This window comes from Megascapheus bottae, chromosome 8 (genome assembly GCF_031878675.1).
Source record: "Megascapheus bottae isolate mThoBot1 chromosome 8, mThoBot2.hap1, whole genome shotgun sequence".
Lineage (NCBI taxonomy): Eukaryota > Metazoa > Chordata > Mammalia > Rodentia > Geomyidae > Megascapheus > Megascapheus bottae.
In genome coordinates this window covers 38,697,938-38,718,009 of record NC_143516.1, presented here as the reverse complement: position 1 = coordinate 38,718,009, position 20,072 = coordinate 38,697,938, and the positions used below count along the sequence as shown (strand labels likewise).

Genomic DNA, 20,072 nt, shown 5'->3' with positions numbered 1-20,072 from the left:
ACAGGTAATATTCTCAAGTTATTTAAAACTCAAAATGACATAAAAATATGCACTTAGAAGCCTCATTACCACATTATTCTGCCATCTATATGTAATTTTCATTCATTATTAAAAATAAATCCAGTGCCTCTATGCAGAGATGAATTCATTCTTTCATTTAAAGACTATTTATTAAGTACCTCTGTGTTCTAGTGTACTATATTTTAGGCACTACTATTATAGAGATATATCTTTACTTTCATTAGCAAAACTCCTATTCCTCTAGAGTTGATAATCTAGAAGGTGGTGGACCAGAAGCAATAAACAAAATAAGGAAAGAGCCATTTATGAAGGATGTTGTTGGGGCCAGGAGAATGGCCTAGTGGTAGGATGTTTGCATTGCATGCATGAAGCCCTGGGTTTGATTCCTCAGTACCACATATACAAAAAAAGCCAAAAGTGGCTCAATCCTTGAGAAAGCCCAAAGACAGTACCCAAAATAAAAAAATAAAAAAGGATGTTGTCCAAGTTGAAATGCCACACAATACAATTTAAAATAGGGCCATCAGAGTAGAGCTCACTACATTAGGGACCTTTTGTATGCATATTTGAAGAAGGCAAGGAAAGGAGACAAGAGAAAGGAATAATGAGGGTTTCTGGGGGAGACCATTCCAAGCAAAGAAAGTAACAGGTACTCAGACTCTGAGCCTATCATACTTAAAGAACAGTTGCACCCAAAAGAGGCTGGCATGCAGAGTGTAAGAGAAGGGTAAATAAGAAAGTCATGTATAACCCTAAGAGGTTTTAAGTGTTTAGTCTGAATATAATGGGTAGGGGTTGGTCCTAATTTTGAGTGACATCATCTGATTTATATCTTAGTAGCTCTCTTCTGTTATTATATTGAAAAAAGTGAGAGGGGAAAAGGAGTGAATAAAGAGATTGGTTTGGAAGCAGTCTATGTAAGAGAAGATGGCTCAAAGTTGAGAGCAAAGTACATAGGAAATGGTCCAATGCTGGTTATGTTGGATGTGGAAAGAATGAATGGAATAGTATTGGGGCTGGAGAAAGAGAAGAGCCACTTGATCATGACTCCAAGGCTTTTGACCTAAGCAATTAGAAAAATATAAATTCTATCATCTGAAATGAGGGAAAGTTATAAAGCAAACTAGAGAAAATGATGAATTTGTGCATAAATCAAGTTTAAATGATTTTTAAATCCCACATAGGAGTTGGATCTAACTTTGTGGGCTGTGTCTGGATGGTTTTCAGCTGTAAGATGAAATGAGATAGCTAAGGGTGTTAATAAAAGAGTGAAGGAGGAGAAAATCAGTGAGTGGTATCCCAGGGCCTACCAAAGGAAGGTTCTCAAAAAGGAGGAAGTAACCAATGAGGTGGAAAGCTACTGGTAGATCACCGGCTTTAGTGGCTTTAGTTGTGAAGAAATCATCAGTGTGTGGCCAAACAGTTTCAGCAGCCTAGAGGAAGTGAGAACCCTGTGAGGGGTTTGAAAAGGAATCTGAGAGAAGCTAAACTGTTTGCCAGCAGCCATCTCTTTCTGTGAATTTTGTTACAAAAGAGTGCAAGGAAGAGATGAAAACTGGCTGGGGAAGTAGAGTGAAGAAGAAAATAATTACAAAATGAGAAAAATAATGACATACTGTGAATGGGCCAGAAAGAAGAGGACAGGAGACTTCCAGGGAGATGGAACTGGGTAGACTTGAGAGGATATCCTCCCGCTCTAACGTGCATACCTATCACATAAAAGATGTCATTTTATACCCACTGTCCTAACCTTGCCCTTTTCACTTAGCAATCCATGGTGACTGAGTTTTTCTTTCTTTTACTGTCTGGATAATATATTGAGGGGTTACAGTTACATTCGTCAGGTAATGGGTATATTACTTCTCGAACTTTGATCCCCTTCTCATGTTTTTGTTCTCCTTTCCCTCCCACATCCTCTCTCAAATCATCTTTTTTTCTGCCTTCCCTTCCTTATTTCAACTAAACAAATAAACACATATACAATATACCAGGTAACAAAGTCAGACACAGTAACAATATGAGATTATCATTTTAACACAGGTTAGTAGAGTGACAAGTGACACAAGAATGGGAGCAAACCAAGATCAAGAGCTAGGATTATGAAATGATTTGCAAGGATTGAGACTTAAACATCATATTAGATATTCTGAAAGAGCACATCCTGCATTCGTTACAATTTACAATGAAAGGCCCAATTGCTCTACAATTTCTCTGAACTTGTCCTAGATAAGTAACATGCATAGAAGTATAGCAATTCTTCTGGTACAAGAAACAGACTCCCATGTCACAAGACTATAAGTTTTGAAATTACCTCAGACCTAATGTCTCCATGCTTGGGTGATAAGATCAAAACATTGCAACAGCTGAAACAAAAAGATTTGCTTATAGCTTCAAGCAAATCTCCCTATACTACCTTACCCAGAACAAATTGACCTTGTGAAAGCAGCTCCTAGCCTGTCTCTACTTTTATACTCCAAGCTCTTGGTGTTCATTTTTCTCAATTTTTCTCCCTACTGCTTTCTACTCTGTGATAACTTGCCTAATAAAAAATTATTTGCCCATCTTCTACTTTATATGTGTTTTGTGATATTTGAAATGTTTTTCCTAGATCTTTGGAAAGGTCAAGTCATGAAAGAAAACTTTTCAGTTGTAAGACCACAAATAGTTGAAAAATTTATACAGCGATTAATGGAGAATCACCAGGACAGTGGACAAGAGGTATGTATTGCAAACGAATAATGATGTCATGTGGGTCTTTGTTTTGTTTTGTTTCGATGACACTAGGGTTTGAAATCAGGACCTTGGGCTTGTTAGGCAGGTACTCCACCATTGCTTCTAATGCTTTTGCTGCTGATTATTTTTGAGATAGGGTCTTTTCTGTCTAGGCATATGCCTAGACCACAATCTACCTATCATAGATTTCCTGCCATAGCTAAGATGACAGACAGGCCACATCATGTCTCACTGCTTCTGCTCTGTTAAGATGAGAGTTGCAGACATTTTTGCCTGAGATAGCCTTGAACCACCATCCTCATCCTCCTGTTCTAGCCTTCCAAGTAGCTCAGATGAAGTATGAACTACTAGCTCTTGGCTGTTGCTACTGCTGCTTTTGCTTTTTGTGTTGATCCTGGGGCTTGAACTCAGGGCCTGGGTAACATTCCTGAGCTTTTGTGTTCAAAGCTAACACTCTACCAGCTGTACTTTCAGCTTTTTTAGTAGTTAACTAGAGATAAAAGTCTCAAAGGCTTTCCTGACTGGATTGGCTTTAAACTATGATTCTCAGATCTCACCCTCCTGAGTAGCTAGGATTATAGGCCTGTGCAACAGTGCTCAGTTTCTTCTTCCTCTTCTTTTTTATACATCTCCTGCTGCTTCCCTTCCTCTTTAAAAATAATGATATGAAAAGTGAGGCTGAATTTCAATGGTAGTCCAGTCATTTGTTATATATAATAGTAGTGCCTATAAATATGTGTTAGAAAATACATGTGGGCTAATTTCAAAATTTCCCAAATTATAGGTCTGTGCTACCACACCTAGCTGAAAATTTGGTTTTAGCATCATTTTCTGTCTCTGACTTGCTAGGACAGACATTTAAAAGAGGAAAATCAAAACAGCCTATACTACTTATAATTAGAAAACATTTTTCAGTGTGCCAGATTTAAGAAGCCAATAGCACAGAAGGGTAACATTTCATCTTTCCCTCTCTTTAGTACCTCCAGATCCCTCTACTAAGGAAACTACATTGATAACTTTTTGTGTGTGAAGACTTCCAGAAATGTAGTTGACTCCATAACAATGTTTACACACCTACATATACACAGTCCTTGGAGTTGGGAAGCATGATTATGTAGGCTAGAAGTGTTTGCCAAATCGAAAGAACCCACTGAAAAGGCAGGATAGAAGGGTAAGCATAGATGTGTGGACATAACAATTTTATGATTACCAGTAAGTACTTTCAGCAAGTTTGAATGTTCAAAACTTGACTATTAAAAAGAAAAATCTAGCTGGGCATGGTGGCTCATGCCTGTAATCCTAGCTACTCAGGAGGCTGAGATCTGAAGATCAAGGTACAAAGCCAGCCCGGGCACAAAAGGACCCGAGGCTCTTGTCTCCAATTAACCTCTAGAAAACAAAAGTTGGGCTTGGCTCCAGGGTAGGGTGGTAGCCTTGAGCTGAAGAGCTCAGGGACAGCACCCAGGTCAAGTTGAAGCCCCATGACCCACTAAAAAAAAGAAAGAAAGAAAGAAAGAAAGAAAGAAAGAAGAAAAAGAAAAATCTGTCTTGCCCAGTATGCCACTGCATGCTTATAACCTCAACCCTCAGAATAGGAAGGCAGGAGGATTGGGTTTGAAGCCAGCGTAGGTTACATAGTGAGACTCTTTCTCAAATAATACCAATCACAAAACAAAAACCTGCCTTGGCAAAATCTGCTCAATTTTTTTTTAAATATTGCTGTCTCAAATTTATTTTATTCTTATGTTTTGGAAAATGTTCTTCACTGTTTCATAATCAATACATCAATTCTTTAATGATAAGATAAAGAAGTCCCAGGTTTGGCAACGACTTACACATATGTGTTTACTTTCACATGGACATGGTCCTGTGCTCAGCCTCGGCCCTCCTGGCTTTCCTTCACCATGTCATGCTGAAAAACAGAGGTACTATATCTGCTCAATTCCCTGGGGACGCAAAGTTAATCTCATCTACTTTTCTGGAACCCATTCTAGGATCTAATGATTTTTGCTTCTCTAATTTCTAGAACATCAGCTTTTCAAATATCTCTCTCAGATTGTACCATCTATTGCAAATAAACTATAAATAACCTATTTGTGAGTTCCAGAACCATTTTCATTTGTATGCCAAGAATCTTTCATTCATTCAGCAAACAGACGTGTGTATTTCCTCTTTTTCTGGCTGTTTTATTAGAGAGGTAAAGACAAAATCTCTGCCTCCAAAGAACTTGCAGAGACAGTCTAGTGAATTAGCAGCAATGTCCAGAAAAGGAAGAAGAGAGAGCAGGCACTGGGCACAGAGAAAGCTCAGAAAGGGGGACACACCCAGGTTTTCTGGAAGACTTGGTGTTTGGGCCAAATCTTAAAGCATGAGAAGGAACTGACTAAATGAAGGGAAGCAGAGGAGAGGAGGCAGACTGATCTAGGAAGAAACATGGCAGAGGAAAAGGGAAGGATACTGCTAAGAGAACAAACAAGACACTGAGTGTCTAGTGTACCATTCTCAGAAGTCTGCCTTTTGTCCCAGAATCAATGGGAAGTCATGGGGTTGTCCTCAGCAAGTTGAGTGTTGTAGAAGCATTCGCGAATGCCTGTTTGGGTCTTAGAGTAAACAAATTGGCATAGGGGTCTCTACAACGAACCAAGATCTTAATAAGGCCTGGCGTCTGCCTTGTTCCATCTTAGTCTGGTTCTCTGGAAGAATCTGTGGGGCAATCAAATGCTCTTCCAGCCAGTACCACCTGTCAATGTTCAGGTTTAACTGTCAGTGCCAGAGTCTTCCCAGACGAGGATGGGGCTGTTGACTGCTCAGTACTGGGTCCGGGGGCTGATGACAGCTCCTAAGGCCTTGGAAGGGAAGTGATCAGATGAAGCCCGTTCCAGCTGCGTTTGAACACAAGGAGAGGTGACATTTACAGTTGACCAAGAAGATGGAAGCGGATTACTTAGGGCTTTTAAGAGTGTGCCAGCAGAAACCACTGTATTCCTGCAGCAGTTGCTCAAACAGCTTCAAATGCTGTTTCTGGAAGGCCCAATGCACAGGTTTAGAACCAAAGTTTATCAGAAGAGTGAGCCTGCTGGATGCCTGCCCCGCTCCCTCTGCCTTCTTTCTCACCTGGCAGTCACAGCATCCTGTGTGCCCCACCTCAGATGCACTTCACACTCCACACCCACTACTGATGCTCTGTCCGTGCCCTCACTCCCCATTTCCACACTCACGCCCCTGGGCCATCCTCAAGCTGATCATAGACACCCACCTCCATTTTCTAAAGACAGAGCCACCAGAGAATGCTGGCTAAAAGGATAGCAGAGGGCTGTGATGGTGCAGCTCTGTTGGCAGAGCTGTGGTGGTGTCCATTTGAGAAATTACTGACCTGCTAACGAGACCCAGTGGGGGCTCTGTTGGCATGCCAAGGTCCAGGCACCCATGCCCAGGACTACAGAGGGTGAGGTGCTGTGGCTGGCTCAAATGAGGTCATCAGCCATACCCTTGCTGGCTTCCATGTGGTCCTGTGACTTCTCCGGGCTTCAGGCTTTCATCACAGTCAGACCAAGACGTTTCCATTGTCATTACTAAGGCTGAGTAGCCTGAACCTTTCTTCTCAAGGAAGTCAGCTTCCAGGAGAGAGGTCTTGAGTTCCCTATGTCTTGTGTCAGCAGCTGAACCGGGCTGTCCTGGGGTGCATTTCTCAGGATAATGGGAACACGGTCCCCTCCCTTCCCTACCCTGCTGTACAAACCAGCTAGATGGGATTTTGTTTCCCTACCCAGATAGAAATCATAGGTAGGTGAAAACTTCCTCTAGTTATTCCAAGCTCTTGGTAGATTGCAACTTAGTGAGTCACAGTGGGCAGTGACAGTCAGTGTGAGGCCTTGAACAACTACGATGTAGAAACACCTTGGGGTTTGCACTTGAGACATGACAATTAAGCTCATGGCACCAAGTTCAGGCCCCTAAGTGTTATAGTTCCTGCAGTGGGAGAAGGCTCTTCACTAACAAGTGCCAGCATTCTCTGCTGCCAGCCACTGTTCATCCCCCCACTCCTGTCAGTTTTGTCCAAGACACTCAATTTGTTGGCTTTACTACTGCCCAGGTACCAGAGAAGCTTCTTTCCTGGACTTTTACCACTTCTCTCTCTTCAAGTGACTAGCTTAGCAAAGATAAGCAAGAACACTCAAAAGCCTTTATTGAGATCTGATAAAACCAGCAAGCCAGCAAAAAGTTACAAAGTGACTGTTTATATAGCCAGAAGGGGGCAGGGACAAAGGTTTTTTATACCAATCACAACAGTCCCCTCATGACTGCACCAATCATGAGGTAATCCATCATGCAAATGAAGGATTATATTTGCAATAAACACAGTTCTACTGGACCAAAGGGCCTTGCCTTTCAACCAGGTGGAAGTCACAGTTGTAGCAATTGAGTCAAAGCACTTTTTAAGAGTGCTTGCAACAAAGGCTTCTATGTAACAGTTCCGTAACAATGGAAGAAACCATTTAACTTCTAGCCTGGTATTGTAGGGAGGAGTGGGTCCCTCCCATCTATTTCACTCACTTAGGGACCCTTTGGGAGAAGGGCACTGGAGAGTGAGTTGGGAAGTCAGCATATGGCATCCTATCATGCTGATATAATTGGATACTTTTAAATAGCATAACTTTCATTCATACATGTATTTTTAAATGGTTATCTAGGGTGTGTGTGTGTGTGTGTGTGTGTGTGTGTGTGTGTGTGTGTGTGTGTGTGATGGTGGTGGTATTGTACTATAATGTAAAAAGATGATTGTGTTAGCTTTCCGGTTTTTATGACAAATAATCTGATGTAAAAGAACTGAAGAGCTGGCACCAGTGGCTCATGCCTGTAATCTTAGCTACTCAGAAGGCTGGGATCTGAGGATTATGGTTCAAAGCCAGCTCAGCACGAAAGACCCATGAAACTCTTATCTCCAGTTAACCACTGGAAAACTAGTTGCACTGTGGCTCAAGTGGTAGAGCCCTAGCCTTGAGCTGAAGAGCTGAGGGACAGTGCCCAGGCCCAGAGTTCAAGTCCCTTGACCAACCAAAAAGAAAGAAAGAAAAAAAGGAACTGAAGGCCAGAAGAATTTATTTTAGCTCACAGAGAGTTCATGTTTTCTTGAATAGAAGATCATGGGAGTGGGAACAAGTAGGGAAGAAGTTTTCTCACTTCATAGCGGGGAGAAGGAGGGCAGAGAGAGGGAGGGAGGGAGGGAGGGAGGGAGATCAGCCACAGTTGTCCCACTTCCTCCACTTCGTAAAGTTTCCACTGCCATCCAAAATAGTGCCACCAGTTGAAGACCAAGTATTTAACAAATTACGAGACAGTTGATATCCAAACAATAGCATTCCACCCCTGAGCCCCAACGGCTCATAATGCAAAATGTATTTAATCCATCTCCAAGAGTCTCCCAAGTCTTAACAGTTCCAACACTGTTCAAAAATCTAAGTCCAGAATCTCTACTGATACTCAAGACAGTATCTTAGCTGTCAGTCCCTGTCAAATTCAAAAGTAAGTTACACACTTTTGGGATTCATTGGCACAGCATAGCACACATATTCCCATCACAAAAGGGAGGAATGGGGTACAGACTGGAAGAATGAAACTAAAGCAATTTCAAAGGATATCAGGGAAAGCAGTAAGTCCTATATATCGCTCTCTCTATGTCTGATCATTTTTAGACCTCACATTTGAAGCCCTCGGGCCCTGTCTTCAGGGCTGCTGTTCTGGGTTGATAATCTACCTTCTTAGCATCTCTAACATCCTAGGGTTTCCACTGCCACTTTGATTCACTCAATGTGTCATGTGTCACCCTCTCCAGGAACTTCCTGCATGAAAGTCCACCCTGTAATATTGTCTGGTCTCCCAGGCCTTCATTTGAAATCTGTGCAGAAAACTCCTTGAACCCCCAAACTTTTTGCCTTCTATATGCCTGCAAAGCTAGCATCACATGACTGGTGCCACAGTCTGCTAGCAGTGTGCTCAGTCATCAGCCCCCTTGGGCGAGGGTTGCAGCTGAGTTCTCCTAGGTAGCCCAATACTTGCAAGTTGTTCTGGGCCTCTGCTCAAAGCAAAGCCATTCAAATGAATAATAACCTTTACTTGCTAAATCCTGATGGGGGAGAGCTGGCTGATGCCCTCAAGGTACCCTGCTTATTGTCCTGGTTCAAAGTAGTTGATTTCTTTTTAATGGCACTAATCTTTTGAACAAGCATGCCCTCTCCATATGCACTGTTAAGCTTTTTTTCTGGCCAAACTACACCTCCTTGGGATTTTTTTTTCTTTGCCAGCCCTGGGCTTGAATTCAGGGCCTGAGTACTGTCCTTGGACTTTCTCAAGGCTAGTGCTCCACCACTAGAGCCACAGCACCACTTCTGGCTTTTTTCTATGTATGTGGTACTGAGGGATGGAACTTGGGCCTTTGTGCATGCTAGGCAAGCACTCTACCACTAAGCCAAACTCCCGGCCCCCTTGGGATCTTTTTTTTTTAATGTAATTTTAATGCCACCTTTAATTAGCATACAGAGTGCATATGTTTATCTTGTAAGTATGGCATTTTGAGGTGAAATATGTATATACTGTTGCAATGGCTCAAGCAAACTAATTAACATATGCATTTCCCTAGATATTTATTTTTTGTGATAAGAACACTTTCTTAACAACTTTTAAAATATGATATGTTGTAACCATGGATAGCATGCTGTACAATGAAATTTATTGAAAATAACTGAAATGCTTTGCCTTTTTCAAACATCTTGCCGATCTCCCATCTCTGTGTCTCTGATAACCATTATTCTACTGTTTCTACCTGTTCAGACTTCTTAGATTCTGCATAGAAGTTAAATCACAAGGTATTTATCTTCGGGTGCCTGGCTTATCACTGAACCCAATGTATTCTAGGTTCATCCATGTTGTTAAAAACAACAGGATTTCTTTTTTTCTTAGAACCAGACAATATTCTATTTTTACTAGATTTAAATAATACCCTTTCTGGAACTTGTACAAACCAGTTTTGATGGCAGCCCACTATATGACTGCATTGGGAGTTCTTAAATTAAGCAACTGCTTCTCATGACATCCTTTGTTTTCACGGTTGGTGTTTTCATCTAATGATTTCCTTATACAGCTCTGTAATCCTTCAATTCCTTCTCCTGTTACTACAGAGATGGTGATGGCATGTTGGAATACCATAATCTTTTCTGGAATCATTTCTTTTTTTTTCATTTTTTTATTGTAATTAGTAAAAGGGTTACATGATATTTGCCAGATAGAAGGTGCATTAATTCACATACATTGATACCCTTTCACATGTCTTGGTACCCGTTTCCCTCCCCCCCCCCACACCCCCCATGGAATCATTTCTTTTTGAAATCAATGCAAGACATTTTGGGGGTTCTGGAGTTGGTGCATCAGTTCATGATATTTATCTTGAGCATCTGGCAAGTCCATTTTATTAATGACCAGTAGTGCAGGTTTTGCACGAAGTTCTTTGTACAACTCCAACTCTTTTGAAAGGCAGCTCTGTATTGAGTTTGGGAAGAAAGCTGAAATCCAGAAACATCAACAACAAAAAGTAGTTGTCTTGTTCTTTCTATATGCTTGAGGAATTTGTAGCCCATTCCTTTGTTCTTATGTGCTCCTTCTATCAACCCCGGGAGATCAGCCACTGAGGTCTGTTTGAAGTCATAGTCTTTCCAAGTTCAGGCTTTAATGTTGTAAATGCATAATCTGCAATCATAGGTTTTGCATGAGAAACCCGACTTAACAAAGAGGATTTTCCATATTTGGGAATCATACTAGGCCAATATCAGCTATCAGTTTTAAGTCAAGGTTAATTGTTTGTGTAAGAAATTTGTAAGTAATTTACCACCACAGCCACCTTCAGCTTCCTCTTTGTTGAGTTCTCCTATAATTTTACCATTTTCATCAGTTACTGAAATACCCGCAGGAAGAAGAATTTCATGGTCTTTTCCTTTGGAGCCTTTCAATGCACTAATCCGACTGTTTGCTCCTTCTCCAGCCACAAACCGTTTCTGAGGATATTTGTCTTTCACTTATTTTAATGTCATTCTTTTATGGGCTACAACCCATACATCACCACTTTTTCCACCTTCTCCAAATCCAGGGTAACCCATTCCCTCCCTTCCACCCTTGGTGAAGACTCTCAGCTTATCAATGAAATTTCCATACTTTTGAAACAACTGGCAGCTGCAGTACATCATGAAGACTCGGAGCCATGCGGCATTCCTTTTCTTCCCTTGGGATCTTTTCATTTTGTTCCCTGATCTCTCTGTAAACCTGGGGTGGAGGGGTGGAAAGCAGCCAGAAATATCTACACCACAGACTAAAGGCTGTTTTGAAATTTTCCTTTGCCAAATTAATTCATCCATTACTCTAAAATTCAGCCTCTCACAAAATCTGTAACTTTAAATGGTTTTTAGTTCAATTCCCAGTAATAGTTCCTCTTCAATTGTTATGAGCGCAGTCATTAACTGACCATCACATTGCTGTGAGCATGCTCGTCTTCCAAGCTCCCACCAGCATTGCCCATGAAGCTTGGCTTACCACCTTCTAGGTTTCCAGAACAATTCTCCAAACTCTCCCAAAAAGTGATTTATAAAGCTAAAGAACCACATGATCAAGTAATCACAGCAACAATTGCACTTCTCTGCTACCAACTTTCTATATTATTTGCTTTTGTGTAGCTGTGGCCAAAATACCTGAAAGAATTATTTAAGGAGAGATTTATTTTGGCTCATGGCTTCAGAGTTCAGTGCATGGTTGCTTGGTCCCATGTTCTTGAACAAATTATCACTGTAACAGATGCCTCTTCACCTTGACATGGACAGGAAGCAGAAAGAGAAGCTGGAAACCAGATACAACCTTCAAAGACATAGGCACACCCCAAGAACTCACTTGCACTAGCTATGCATTATCTCCAGTTTCCACCACTCCTCCTAAAATAACAGCATCTGCTTGGGACCAAGAATTCAACATAGGAGCCTCTGGAGGATGTTTTGTATTTAAACTATAACAATGTTTTAGAAAATACACTCATAATCTCACTGCGCATGGATGATCTCTTTTAATGTTGGCACATTTCTTCCCAAACATTATTTATAACCTTTTCATGCACTTTTTATTTATAAAATAAGATTATTGTCTGTCAGCTTTTTTCTATAATGTACCTTCTCATTTGACTGTATTTTATAGATATCTTTCCTTGTTAATAAACATATTCATTTTTACTGGAAAAATATAAAGGTTAGCATCTGTTTGCACAACCAGTATGTTAGTGTTTTGCAGCTATGACAAAACATTTGACTTAAGCAACTTAAAAGATGAAAGATTCCTTTTGGTTCACAGTGTCAAATATTTGAGTTTACTCTCCATTAACTCCATTGCTGTTAGTCTTGTGGCAGGACAGAAACATCATGGTGGAAGGACAAAGTGGAGGAAAGCTGCTTACCTCGTGGCAGCCAGGAAGCAGAGAAACAGAAAAGAAAGGGCCAAGGACAAGTTATACCCTTCAAAGATATCACCCACCCTCCCCCACAATGGCTAATCTTTCCAACTAGGCACCACCTTCTAGTTTCCTTTACTTTCCAGTAAAGCTATCAATTATGAATCCATCACTGGTCAACCCATTGAAGTCACAGCTCTCATAATTACTTCTTGAAAGCCCTTCAGTTGGCAAGTAAGGCTTTCACTCACCAGCCTTCAGAGTCATTTTATATCTAAACCTTAACATTCCCTAAAACTAAATTCATAGAAAAGAAACAACTGTGTTAAGGTAAAAAAATAAAAGTAAAACTCCTGCTCAGCTCTAAAAACTCCTGCTCAGCTCTGAAATTCTGACTTCCTTCCTGCCACAGTGAGCTGGTGAGTCCTTCTCATTTTTCCTCAGCATGAGGCTCCTCAATTTTGTCATGATTATTTGTCTCAACAACTTGCCCTGAAAAGGTCCATTGTGGACTTTCCCAAAGGACAGTTTGACACTGAAGTTGCACTCATAAATCAGACAGTGTCATGGGCCTTTAGGAACAAGCAGATCAGAGCCAAGGGGTTGGCACACATTCCAGAGTATCTTGACTTCTGCCTCAGACTGCCAATGAGCTAAGAGCCAGGCTTTCCTGGACCTGTCACAGAGGAAGCTCATGTAACAGTGCAGGCTAGTCTTGGGCTTGGCCTCATAAGACCCCCAGATACACAACACAGCCACACCCACTTACACACAGAGACAGCCATATGTCAACACTTGCATGGACATGCAGGACCTGATGGGGTAGTTCTGTCCTACCTCCTACCTCCTATCTCCTGTCTCTCTCCAAAACCAGGTAGGGTAGACTGTTCTTCTGTTCTTTAATGGCTACCTCTTCAAAGAGTATGTCCAGTCTCCTGAATGGAAAGAGCAAATGGAAGTGTTGAGGAAATGAGACTTCTAGTATTTAGATGAAGCTCACTGCCACATCCCCTGTCCTCAGAGAGCCTCTCTCTGGCCTTCCTATGGTCCTGTCTCTCCCTACAAGATAAGAAATCCCTTTAGCCACAGGCATATGTCCACTCAAAGATCAGACTTTCTTTCTGGACCATACTCCTGGAGTTCTCCAAGTACGAGGTCTACAAGGGCCTCCTTCCAAGGTCATCCTCTTCAGGATGAGAGTAGACTTTTCTCAGGTGTGCACGCCTGTGGTCTGTGGAGGTGGCTGGAGGACAGCTGTGAAGGAATGTGGAGTTTGGACATGCAGGCTGGAGTGTCCACCCACAGCATGTGGGAGCCCTCATGACAGATATGAAGCCAGGGGTTAGGAGAATGGGGAATCATATTGTAAACTTGGGAGACAAGCTCTCCCCAGACTTCAGCATAGAACTCAGAATCATCTCTGAATATAATTTCCAATCTGGCCTTCCATATTTTGAAGGTCTATCTTTCAAGGTAGGAGAATTGTATTTTGATAGGCTTTTTTTAAAAAATGTGGTTTATAAACTTTAAACATTTAGACATAGGATAGGCAAGTCTCCATTTGTGCTCTGGCCAGACAAATGTTCTGAGCAGAGCTAAAAGCAAAACTAGAGCCAATGTCGTTCTGCAGAGATGAAAGGAAAGCCAGTGTATGAGCCAGGGGCTGCACTGAGCTCAAGTGTAGTAAGGCTGTCAGGAATCCTACTAGAGCTGCTGAGAACAATACCCCTGCCCTTTCAGATCACCTTCAGGAGAGATCACCTTGAGACCTGCCTCCTTTCCCTGGGTTGTGATGTAATGGCAAGAGAACGCAGCAACTTTGAGACCTACTCCATGTGTTATGAGCATGCCTTGCAGCATGCCCGGCAGAGGCTACGCCAGAAGGAGCAGGTACATATCTAGAGAGAAAAGAACTACAGAGGGAAATGGGTGAGGGCAGAAGGGAAAGAAAAACGGAGCAGGGGTGATGAAGGAACCCATTCCTGTGCCAGAACTGAGGAGGAAGGACACTCCAAATTTCTCTTCCCATTGGTTTATCTTCTTGTGCTACTCTGCGGCAGAGCGCAGGGCCCTGGCAAAACTCACTTGTGTGATTTGGAGGGGTGGAGTGGGGGATGCAAGGCGCATTGGGCCTCTTTGCTGAGGAGGATGTATAGAAGATCTTCACTGCCTTAGCAAACGCAAGGCTGCTAATCTAGCAAACAGGCCAGGGAACTTGAGGAAACTTCAAAAAGCATAATGTGGTCCAATACCACTGATGAGATCTCCCATTGGTAGGATCCAAGAGTCTCTCCTCCTGTCCTAGGTTATGAAATAGATATCATCAAATGCTCTGTATATTTTGAATTTCTGCCTGAGAAGAAAAGACAAGCACTGGAAAGACTAGCCAACAACAACAACAAAAACGAACGATGAGTCTTGGATTTTCCCTTATTTTGGCTTATGGCTATAATCAGGTTCTCTGTCTCCATGTGAATACCTGGAAGTAGAAGTTGTCGTTGACATTGTGTTAGAAACCCTGAAGCCCAGCAGGTTCACACACACAGTCCTCATGGATCTCAAGATCGAGGCTCTGTTTACACAAGCTGGTTTTGGTTATGTGTTGTAATGAACTGAAATATGGTTGGAGAAATACATGAGTTGTGTTCTGCTTTCTCCTCAGGAATTAGAGGCACTACAAAGAAGTTCAGCTCTACCCGAACACCATGCTAGTCAGGTAGGTCAGTTATTAAAATGGCTCTCTTCTCCACTTTTACCTTCACCCTCTCAGAGCTCATTAGAAGTGGGACTTTGAGAAGCTGGGCCATCAATGATGGTCCATGCAGAAGTACCCAAGTAATATACTTTCACTTCTTATAAACAATCCTGCTTAGGGCCATTTTTCCTTGAGGGTTTTTCTTTTCTCTTTCGTTCTTTCTTCTTTCTTTCTTTCTTTCTTTTTCTTTCTTCCTTTCTTTCTTTCTTCCTTTTTCCAGCCCTGGGGCTTGAACTCAGGGCCTGAGCACTGTCCTTGGGCTTTCTCTCAAGGTTAAGCTCTATCACTTGAGCCACAGAACCACTTTCAGCTTTTTCTATGTATATGGTACCAAGGAATTGAACCCAGGGTTTCTTGTATGCTAGGCAAAAACTCTACCACTAGGCCACACTCCTGGTCTTTTTTTTTTTTTTTTTTTTTTTGAGAGGGGTGTTTTGGTTATTTTGTATTATCTGGGTGTGTTTGTGTAATTTGAAAGAACTTTGTGATGATTGTTTCCTTTCTTTTAAGATCAACTTGAAATCATTCCAAAAGTAAAAAGGCATTTGGGCTGATGTGTTTAAGGAAAGCCAGTTGGGAGATAGATAGATGTCAAAACAGTTCAAGTGAGAAGTGCTCAAATAGCATTTCTTCTAAGGTCACTGATTATGTGCTCTTTAGCTCATCTATAACAGTTTTGCAACTGTTCTGGAAGGAACTAACCCGAGACCCACTGGCCCAGATTTGTGCAGCAAAATATTCATTTTCACCATTAGAGTCTAAACAGGGCAAATTCGCTAAGAACCTACAAGGAACTACTTTACAGTAGCAGTGTGAAGTTCCCACGTTGTTTTTCACACGTGTTTCTGTTGCTAGGTTGCAGAGCTTAGTCATGACATGATCATGGAAATCACTGCTCTGAGAGCTCAACTCACAGACTTGGAAGAAGAAAATGTGAATCTCAAAAGGCAGATTCGAAAAGAAGTCCAAGAAGAATACGAATCCTTAGTCCAAGCTTTGTTTACGACCTGCTTACACATAAAAGTAAGTGTCTCCTGTCAGTGGCCTTCAAGAACTGTGGCTGCACACCACAGTGATAGATGGGGGCTTGTAGTACTAAGAGATTCTTAGGCCCAAGCATTCTCTAGCTGTAAGTTTTTTCTGCAGAGAGAGAGAAAGGGTGGATTGACATTATTCTCCCATGCTTGATCTGGATGGCAGATACTGTAGCTGTTTGTTTGCATATTCTATTGCTAGTTGCCATGATTGCCATCTGGCAGCTACTGGGGGGAGGACATTCTGCTCCAAATCCCCCACCATATCCCTCCATTATTTCTACTGAGTGTGACCACTCAAATGGACTAGACTGGGGCCCTGGGGTCTCTCCAGACTCCAGTGGTGTGGATAGTACCACCTCCTAAGAGCTCCCTGGATAGATGCAAAATCTGAGACAGGTCTCCCATGACTTTTTCCCCCCAACTCTCAATATATCCTACAGCCTTTAACATGCTATGTCAGAGACTGTTGACCTGTCAACCAAGGGTCACCCCAGAGTAGGAGTGATAAGTTCCCTTATGCCTAAGCACTGTGGAAGTGCCTAAGCACTTTAGATGTCTGAGCAACTGGAAGACGGATGCCCCATGCCTAAAACAGATGTATGAGGGAGCTTGGTTCAGCTACCCTGAAATGGAGACTTTAGTACAAACCTACCATTACCAAGTCTGGTGCCTCCTTTGCGACTAATGTACATCAAAGCCAGCCCCGCTCAGGTCGTCACCTACTTGTACCTCGCTGAGGGTTCTAGGGTGGTCCATAGAATTTTTGTTCACTGCCAATGTTCTGCTTTGGCCTAATCATTCCAGAAATGAGAGATTTCTCCTTACTTCCAAAGTATAAATGCTTAAAAATAGTAAAAGATCAAAGCCAGGATGCCCTGGGCCTCATGCTAGAGGACATGAGTGAGGGCTACAATCTGTGGAACAATCTTCTAAGTGGGCAATTATTGAGAAATGTCTTGGGTTTCTTTAATCTCTGGCCTGATTTCTTGCTTTTATTCCAAGCTAAAGTAGCTCTATTAAGCCTTCCCCAGTAGAGACTCCCTGTCCTACTCCAAGGTCTCAAGAAGCCGGAAGTTGGAGATCAAGGTGGCAACACAGTGTGTTTTATGTCAGGCTTCTCTTTCTGATTTGCAGATAGCTTCCTTTCCCCGGTGTTCTCACATGGCAGAGAAAAGAAAAAGATGCCTTTTTGTGGTTTATCTTATTATGATGTCACCATCTTATTGGGATGGGAACCTGCCTAAAGATCTTCCATCTCCATTCACTGTCACATGGCTGGGGGGAGGGGGAGAGTTGGGGAGGATGGGCAGGGTCTCAGTATGTAAATTTTGGAGGAAACACAATTCATTCCATAGCACTGAGTCTGCAGCTGTCTCATTGTAAGCCATAAACCATTCAGAGCAGAACATTTCTGCTAGAATCTAAATAAGCAGGCGGCCTGCCTGATTCCTCCTCCCCTTATCTGTGTTGCATGGAGTTCCCTGGTAGTGGCTCCTCTACGGTGTATTGTCTGGGCTGATTCTGCTGAGTCAACCTGGCAGTAAAAACCCTCAGAGTGTGCAGTCCAGTCAGCAGGTTTTCTCACTGTTTGATTCACTTGTCCTTCCTGCTCTCCTTGCCTTGGTGTTGTCAATCAACGCACGCTCAGGATGTGCAGGTGGTCAAATGCTGAAGTCTTACAAATAAAAGACAATACTCGGGGCTCTGTGAATCCCATGTAATACTTGTTGGAAAAACTAGTTAGAAGCTATTTTTTGGTCTTCAAATGTTTGGTTATAAGAAATAACATAGCTCTTCCTGCACTGCCCCTCACGCCACCCAGCCTTGTCATACTTGCTTGACCTGAGTCTGCAATTTGCAGGAGAAACTCGATGAGAATCAGCTTAATTTGACCCAGAAAGTGTGTGAGCTCATCAGAGAAGTAAGAACAGAGGGGATCACCAGTATGAAGGAGCTCAAGCAAAAATGGGGCTCTGCTGGGCCTGAAGAAGGAATCAAAGAAAACTTCACCAAAGTATGTGATTTCAATTAGCAATGGGCTACCAGTGGCTCATCCTAGCATCTGGTCAACTGCAGACCGGATTAACCAACATGCCAGGCTGGTTCCCCTGTGAAAACAATAGGGGGAATAACTGATTTTAAATGTATAAATATAAATATATATATATATGTAGATGATTTTATTTTACTCTGGATTAGTCCTGGGAGTTGAACTCAGGTACTAGGTGCTATCTCTGGGCTATTTTTGTTCAAGGCTAGTGCTCTACTACTTGAGCCACAAATCCACCTCCAGCTTTTTTTTGCAGTTGGAGATAAGAGTCTCAAGGACTTTTCTGCCTGAGCTAGCTTCAAACTGTGATCGGGATAACTCACTAGGATAACAGGCATGAGCCACTAGCCCCTGGCCATTGTCATTATCTTTAAGTAGTTGAGTACAATGCACCAATATCACCCCTTTCAGCATTCTCGCCTATTTCCCCCAATCTGACCCATCCTCTCAATTTTCCTAGTTTCATAGGATATGCATTGAATGTTACCGTTGCATTCTCCTCTTATGGCAGTAGATGCTTTTACGTGAGCATGGCTGGGGCTGGCTGCACTGTCATGCTTCTAATGTGTATCTTCCTGGGAAAAGGGTTGGGCGTGACCTTCTCTGAAATTGAATCTTGTTGGCAGGAGCAGCTGTGGGCCTTAGAGCGGGATAATGAACGCCTGGCAGCCCTGGTATGCAAACTGAAGAGCCTGGGGCGCTGGCGGCTAGCTGTGCAGCAGGCTCACTTCCAGGGCAAGCTAAGCAGGGCAGAGAAGGTGAGCATGGGAGAGAGGTCCAGCCACCCTCAGGAATGTTCCTGAGCCTGGCTGACTGCAGCTGCCACACTGATGGCAGGTGGCAAGGCCAACCATACTGAAGAATCTCACAGCTGGCCATTTTTCATGGCACTAGGCAACGTCAGAGCCTGGGAGAACAGATCAGAGAATGAAGCACAAAGGAAGTGAAAAGATGAAAGAAAGCTTTTACCAAGGGCTTGAAGCTACTTTGTCAGAATATTGCATAATTGGGGATTTTAGGCATGATAATCTGAGGAAAACGAAGTGACAAAATAAGTGGGAAATCTGCTTCAAAGAAAATTGAAAGCAAAGCATATATGATTAGTGGTTGGAAATTTACATTTACTGTTTCTGAAAGTCGAATCTGTCACTATATTTTTAATTAACATCCCAGCTCCATCCTATAGACTACAGGAAGTTATAGAAAGGAAATATGATGGAGTTTGGATATTACTTGTGAAACAAAATCTATGGAAAAGAAACTTGTTTCCTACCTTCCTGTGCTTGGACTCTTTACAGGAATCTATCCAAAGTAAAAGAGAGTGTTTGCGCATCAAACTAATGGCGGAACAGGAAGTGGGTTTACTTCGTCAACAACTGTTAGCTCTCCGGCAGACCCTGGCCAGAGCCCAGGAGGACAGCATGAGGCTGTGGAAGCAGCAGGATATCCAGGTAGCTGAGCCTCAGAGCCTCCTCATCCCTCTCTCAGCTACCTAAGCTCAGCATGGCCACGTAAAAGCCAGGAGCAGTCATCAGAGCTCCACAAGTAACGCCCATCTGAGAGCAGAGCCAGGAAAAGATGGCTCTGCCCTTGGCTTCCCTTCTCCTCCCGCCTTTCCAGCCCAGAAACCAAGGGCAGTGACCAAAAGGCTTTTCTCCTTATTCATACTTGGCTATGATGATAAAAAAAAAAATTACTCATATACAAGATCATTTGTATATGTGTATGCATGCACGCCTGAGTGCATGTGTGTGTGTGTGTGTGTGTGTGTGTGTGTTTCTGAGGATCTTCATACTAGCCAGTGTCAAGCTTCTGCTTTGAATATTGCCTTTCTGTGGTCTTAGCACATTATGCATAGCAAGTTCTGCCTAAGAGTGCTATCAATCAGATGACTGAGGGAAGATTTTGCGTCACAGATAGGAATCATGGGTAGGTGAGGAGAAGCACTTTCACTCCAGTGCTGGGCCCTTGAATGCCCAAGGCATATGTCCTGGACTTGGG

The 20,072-nt window shown here is 42.5% G+C and overlaps 1 protein-coding gene and 1 pseudogene across 1 annotated transcript in view; one reads left to right on the top strand and one right to left on the bottom strand.

The window, feature by feature from the left end:
• The window catches only part of LOC150059829 (uncharacterized), a 156,383-nt gene that overhangs the window by 125,159 nt on the left and 11,152 nt on the right, over positions 1-20,072 (top strand). The window contains exons 37-43 of the mRNA XM_090338323.1: positions 2,630-2,739; positions 13,970-14,119; positions 14,892-14,945; positions 15,840-16,007; positions 17,883-18,035; positions 18,698-18,829; positions 19,370-19,522. Of these exons, the coding sequence (XP_090194449.1) occupies positions 2,630-2,739; positions 13,970-14,119; positions 14,892-14,945; positions 15,840-16,007; positions 17,883-18,035; positions 18,698-18,829; positions 19,370-19,522 (920 nt within the window). The remainder of the gene's footprint in view (positions 1-2,629; positions 2,740-13,969; positions 14,120-14,891; positions 14,946-15,839; positions 16,008-17,882; positions 18,036-18,697; positions 18,830-19,369; positions 19,523-20,072) is intronic.
• On the bottom strand, positions 9,793-10,988 carry LOC150059830 (GTP-binding protein 10-like; annotated as a pseudogene).